The 6,579-nt window shown below is 47.9% G+C and overlaps 1 protein-coding gene across 1 annotated transcript in view; it reads left to right on the forward strand.

The window, feature by feature from the left end:
* SIN3A (SIN3 transcription regulator family member A) overlaps positions 1 to 6,281 on the forward strand; it is a 34,404-nt gene extending 28,123 nt beyond the window's left edge. The window contains exons 18-21 of the mRNA XM_063345717.1: positions 460 to 552; positions 1,938 to 2,032; positions 2,558 to 2,765; positions 5,320 to 6,281. Of these exons, the coding sequence (XP_063201787.1) occupies positions 460 to 552; positions 1,938 to 2,032; positions 2,558 to 2,765; positions 5,320 to 5,550 (627 nt within the window). The 3' untranslated portion in view covers positions 5,551 to 6,281. The remainder of the gene's footprint in view (positions 1 to 459; positions 553 to 1,937; positions 2,033 to 2,557; positions 2,766 to 5,319) is intronic.
* Positions 6,282 to 6,579: the final 298 nt, after the last annotated feature.

Below are 6,579 nucleotides of genomic sequence, written 5' to 3' on the forward strand. Positions count from 1 at the left end.
GATCTGCTAATACTGATGGGGCGTTAAATCATTGCTGACTGCATACATTGCTAAATAAACCTGGTACGCTGTGCTAATCAAATCCATACTTCTTTCGCCTGAGGTGCGGGAAGTGGTCAGCCCCTTTCTGAGCGAGTGAAGTACTTTGGATAAAAGCCTGCCTGTATAATTTCTCTTCTCTTGCCTTCAAACTTATTTGGGGGGCTCCAGAAGGACCCGTGCCGCCCCATAAACAACAACAAAAAGGAAGGCTTTCGGAAAGCTTTACAATTTTTCTGTTCCTTAAAGACTGCAATTTGGCTAGTGTTTTCCGTTTGCTGTCAGGCATGTGGGAAGCAGCATTTTTTTCCCTTAAAACTGTGCCAGCTTCCTTCATTCTTCCTTTGCCCCAGTGAGAAGTGGAGGTTGTTTTTTCTATTTGAAACCCTTACTGAAGTCCCTTCTGCCTTTTCTTTACAGCTGATGTTCATTCAGAGCAGAGGTCAAGTTCAGTTAACCATTGAACTGCTGGACACAGAAGAGGAGAACTCGGATGACCCTGTAGAAGCAGAGGTGAGAGCTGCTTGTGCAGAGACTTAGGAGTTGAGAAGGAACTAAATTACTTTAATGAAATATTAATAATAAAATAAAAAGAAAATAATGAAATAGACACAGTATATACAAAACTGTATTAAGCTCCCAGGATGGCATCACCGTCAGGCACTGGGGAAGTCCCAGACTGGACTCAGCAACGGATGTGAACTGGATTCCAGATCTGGAGTCGGGAACATGGATTGGGATCAAAGGCAGATGAACAGACAGGGTCCTCCTCGGACATCAGCCGTTGAAGAAAGAGAGCTGACCCTTTGATCCCTCAGCTTTTATACTGAGCATTGGGCAGATGGGATGGAATACCCCTGTTGGTCAATTTTGGGTCACCTGTCCTGTCCGCTCCTCCCCACAGGTGGGACCCCTCTATGCTTTTCCATTTCCAACCCTCCAACAGGGCAGATAACGAAATTAGCTGACCTTGGTTGTTATAGCAATAAGTATAAGCAAGAGCCTCTCTGCATACCATTCACAGAATCACAGAATGGTAGGGGTTGGAAGGGACCTCCGGAGATCATCTAGTCCAACCCCCCTGCCAGAGCAGGGTCACCCAGAGCAGGTGGCACAGGAACGCCTCCAGGTGGGTTTGGAATGTCTCCAGAGACGGAGACCACCACCTCTCTGGGCAGCCTGTGCCAGGGCTCTGCCACCCTCAGAGGAAAGAAGTTCCTCCTCAAATTTAGGTGGAACTTCCAATGTTCAAGTTTGTGCCCGTTACCTTTTGTCCTGTCCCTGGGCACCACTGAAAAGAGCCTGGCCCCATCCTCCCAACACCCACCCTTTACGTATTTGTAAGTGTTGATAAGATGCCCCCTCAGCCTTCTCTTCACCAGACTGAAAAGACCCAAGTCCCTCAGCCTTCCTTTGTAAGAGAGGTGTTCTAGTCCCCTAATCATCTTTGTAGCCCTTTGCTGTTCCCTCTTCAGCAGTTCCCTGTCCTTCTTGAACTGGGGAGCCCAGAGCTGGACACAGCACTCCAGATGCGGCCTCACCAGGGCAGAGTAGAGTTCATTCCTTGGCATGAACTGTAAACATTGGTCTTATCCCTCTGAGAACGGACACTTTTCTGCACGATATGCTGTTAATTTCAGAGAGTTACAAGAGGCCTAGCTAAGAAGTAAAATTACTGAACAGAAAGTTGGTTCTGTTTTACCTCAAACCAGGACAATTAGAAAACCCTCAAAACCATATAGAGAAACATTGTACCTGCCTTTTGGGGGATAAGATGCATAGAGCCTTCAAAAGCAGCCTTGTATTTGTCTGTAGAACTTCCAGCTTAGCCTCCTTAACCATCCTGTGTTGTTTGGTGGGAAGGCAGTGGCTGATCTGTGCTCTGTGCTCGCTTCCAGCGCTGGTCAGACTACGTGGAGCGGTACGTCAACTCCGATTCTACCTCCCCTGAGCTCCGGGAGCACCTGGCCCAGAAACCGGTCTTCCTGCCGAGGTGAGTGGCTGGTCTGTGCCGTGAACCCTACGCGGTGGGCTGTGTCTGGCCGTAGAGGGCAGAGCAGCTGTGATCTGTCGCAGTGCTGGCGGTCAGTCTCGCCTGTTATTTTAGTGCTATGACAGAAGCCATTACCCTGGCAGCGTGGCTTAGAGGTACCGTGCCGCTTTTCATCCTAAGAGATGGCATGGTCCACGGGTTGGGGAGAGGGAGAGGGCTGGTGACTTGCCACATTGGGGTTTTTTGGCAGTCCTGGCTTGGTTTACAGTGACGCTCTACCTGAAAACGGCAGGTGCCACATCAGGGCTTTGCATGAGCAGGGAGTTGGAATAAAATTTTCAGAAATAAGATAAACCAAGCGAGCTGACTTCTTGTAGGGGTCTGAGCCTGAATGACTGCATCAGGCAGTTGTGCTCCAAGCTGCTTGCCAGGCTTTCAAGGAGCCAGCACAGATCCACCAGCTATGTCCAACTAGTAGTGCCAGAGAGTGAGCACAAGTTCCAAGAGAGGTTCTCTGGTTTGCAGGAATCTGCGACGGATCCGTAAGTGTCAGCGTGGTCGGGAGCAGCAGGAGAAGGAAGGGAAGGAGGGAAACAGTAAGAAGTCCATGGAGAACGTGGAGAGCCTGGACAAGCTGGAGTGTAAATTCAAACTGAACTCCTACAAGATGGTGTATGTGATCAAATCGGAGGATTACATGTACAGGAGGACAGCTCTGCTGCGAGCCCAGCAGGTAGGAGTGAGCGGAAGGACTGGGGTGGGCAGCTGGTGTTTCCCGGGACAGATGAAACGTCCTCGGGGATCCCAGTTGGTAACATTTAGCAGTCTGTGTTGCCAGAAGGATGGTGTGCTGTTTTGTCCTTCCAAGGCACTAAAGATTTTCTGAATGTTCCTAAGGTGTAATCTTTTCTTCTTTCACCTCTAAGTCTCTCTCATTGTTTTCTCATCTCTCCTCCCTTCTCTCCAGAGTTTTATTGTGGTAGGATAGTGGTGTCAACCATAAGCTCTCCAACTTCTTCCAGGAGGTACTTCCCATGGGTGGTGTTCTCCCTGTTTTAGGGAAGACCTGTGTTCTGCGTGTTCTTGTGGGTGACATGTGAGAGTACCTGTTCTTCCAGGGCTTCCCCAAAGAGGAATAGGAGTGCAGGGCATCAAATGCCTTCTGTCCCCCTGGATCCCTCTGGCTACCATCCCCTCGTCATGTCCCCACAGTCACAGAGAGTGGGAGTTCTCAGGTTGCTCCCCGCCCCCCACGGTCAACATGTGGCAGTAGCTGGAGAAAAGCTGGGTTTTGTGGCAAGGATGGGAGTGGTGAGGTCACCCATACGGAAGAATCCCCATGGGTATATTTCCAGGGCTTGAAAGTTCTGGACCTCAGGGTCTGTGACATTTCACATTTAGCAGTCAATGCTCATGATTGCTGATTTACATTGGAATTTGACTTTTTGAAGTTACTTAAGCTTGCCTTTGGTTCTCTGTGCCCAAAAGTAACTGTTGGGGCAAGGGAAGGAGGATGTGATGGGGATAGTTGGGAGGCAGGGGAGCAGAGATGCAGAAAGGGAAGGAAGTGTTGGCTCTCTGGCTGTTCTTGAGCTGTAAAAGTTGGGGTTTATTCAAGATTAAAAGAGCCTGTGACTCCAGATCAGCCAAATTCAGAAGGGTTCAGTGGGAGAAAGCTGATTTTGTCCTCTGAAAGCTTTGACGCTTTGTTACTTTTCTCATCCCATGGGAATATTTCCATCCAATATAGAAAACCAGGGAGCTCTAAGAGCAAACCTCAGTTATAGTTTGGCTATTTAGGCTTGAGGTTTGAAATACTTCACTACGCTTTTATTATAATCTATTTAAAACACAACGTTAAGCAGAATGCCATTGCTTAGAATGCGAAAGAAAGTGAAACCTGTTAGATTCAGGCAAAAGTTACTGTCTGAACCAACTAGAAGCAGAGGAACACAAGAGGCTATGCCAGCAGTAGTCTTTTCTATAGCTGCAGAGATGGTGTTCACTTTATTAAATTGTTCACTTTCCTGAGTGAAGCACTGAGGAAACTCACTGGGAGGTGAGGGAGAGAGGTGCACGCTGCTTCCTGCCCAGTAAATCATCCTGCACAGCTGTCTTTTAATTGTGTATTTAGACTCCTAAAACAACTACTTACCATCTGTTTCTTGCTGATGAAGTACAAATAATGGTTTTATTGTTGTTAGTTATTTAGTTGTAAAGTAATTTTGTTAAACTTGTGTTCACACCAGATGAGAGTGTTTTATTTCGGTAATGACTCTCTGAAATGCCGATACTGAGGCATTTGGTTGAATTCCATCTATCCCATTCAACTGCCACAAACCTCAAGGAAAAGTTATCTCATAGGAGGATACTGCATGCCAGTGTTATCACAGAGAATCTGAACATAAGTCAAATTATTGAACTGTTAGATACATAGCATGCAGCACAGCCCCTTGGTTACTGAAGCACACCGGAGGAGCTGCAGAAGCTACGCTGAACTACATATCTATTGGATTTAGCAGTTAACACTGAGCAGCAGTCCGCCTTTGGGAGGAGAACAAAACAAATAATAAAATACATAAGTTTTAATCTTGAGATTTAATGTTGTTCAATTATGACTGTAGCCATGGTTTTCAAGCCATGGCTCTAAGCCATCTGTCCTTAATTTTACATTCCTTAAGCAGATGCTCTTACTCAAAAATGCATGCAGTTTTTCCTCTCCCAATGCTTCCGTTAAGCCAGCGGTTCTCAGACCTTCTAGACCTGACCTGATTCGTAATTTTCTGTAGTTGGTTCCCCTGACATGTGTAACGTTGAGCTTGCTCTCTCCTGAGAGCGTGCCCCTCCATGCAGGGCTGGAGGCAGACCCTGAGGGCTGGGAAGAGCGGGCCTTGCCTGGTCAGGAGTTCTACCTTGGCTCCTGGTCGCTTGAGGAGGAGCAGGAGGAGGCAGTGCGGAAGGGACTCTGTGCTGGGCGTGCAGCTCTCGGGCTCCTGCAGGGCATGTTCTGTGTCCCCAGCCTGACAGCCACTATATTAAACAAAGAGCATAAACTTTTCGGTAGTATTTCTGAGATTGTTTTGCCACTGTAATTGTCTTGGAGAGGAGACCCAGGGGCCTTTATCAGAGCTTTTCCTCTAACGTTAGCAAGGGATGATGTCCGCGTTACAAATTCCTTCTGGTCATTGATCCCCTCGGTTGTGTTGACTGGCAGCCAAGCTTTGTGTAAAGCTGCATTTTTGGGGTCCAAAGACACCTTTTTCTAACATCTCTTCCTATTTCTATAGTCCCATGAAAGAGTGAGCAAGCGGCTGCACCAGCGGTTCCAGGCCTGGGTGGACAAATGGACCAAGGAGCATGTGCCCCGCGAAATGGCAGCCGAGACAAACAAGTGGCTAATGGGTGAAGGGTTGGAGGGCTTGGTGCCCTGCACCACCACCTGTGACACAGAGACATTGCACTTTGTCAGCATTAACAAGTACCGCGTCAAATATGGCACGATATTCAAGACACCGTAAAATTCCCTCGGGGTGAGAGAAGAGCCCGGGAGATGTGTGTGTGTGTGTGCGCGCATCAAGGAAAGGAGGAAGATGCCTTTCTTCCCTCACTGTGTATCTCCGTAACGTGGCCACTTGACTAGTGCGTGGCTGGTACAACCTGTCACCAGCGGGATTCCCTGTAGGGACACGGATCTCCGCTGGGACCACGGGCCACTGGCCCTTTGACTTCGGCATGTGTCCCCGGAGGGCAGGAAGGACCCTTCTCTGAACTGAGCCATCCCAGAGAAACACGATGAGCTCGTACACACCAGCAGTGTTGAGGCTTTGACTCCCCAGAGGCCCCAGGCGGCGAGGGAAGAGAAAACTGGAGGCTCTCCACCACCGGACCTCTTGGATGTGTCCCTAAATCCCCAGGTGCCTGTCGCGACTGGATTCTCCTCCCTCGACGCTCCTGCGTGGGGCCATGGGGCAGCCCCACGCCACCTCATGGAGCTGACCCTGGGTTCCTCTCGCCACCCTCTCCACCCTCCCAGGCTGGACTCACCCCGTGCAGATTGGTCTGTCCTTTCTAGTGCCAGTGGAACTGTTTATTTTATTTTTATTTTTTTTTGTACCTGCTTGTTTACTAGTCTCTCCTAGTGCCATGCACCAGCTTTTGACACACATGTACGTACACACACACAACAGAGAACAACACGATATTAACATGTTCCCCTCCTTTTTTGTAAATAAATGTACAAATTGTCCATTTTTGGGTTTTTTTTTTTTTTGTTGGTTTGGTTTCTGGTTTTGTTGGTTTGTTTTGTTTTTTTTTTTTTATTAAAGGAAGTATGCTTGATGTGCTAGCATAACTGTACTAGCTTCTTGTGTACCATAGTACCAGGTAGCTTGAGAATTAGTACCGACAGACAGACTGACGGAGACATTTATTACACTTTTTACCAAAGGGAGTTACCATTGTAGTGCTTTTGTGTGGAAACTTTTATCTCCTTTTTTTTGTAAATAAAAATAATGTCTTTGTTCTTAACTGGAGGAAGACACTCGCTC

This window comes from Chroicocephalus ridibundus, chromosome 9, assembly GCF_963924245.1.
Source record: "Chroicocephalus ridibundus chromosome 9, bChrRid1.1, whole genome shotgun sequence".
NCBI lineage: Eukaryota > Metazoa > Chordata > Aves > Charadriiformes > Laridae > Chroicocephalus > Chroicocephalus ridibundus.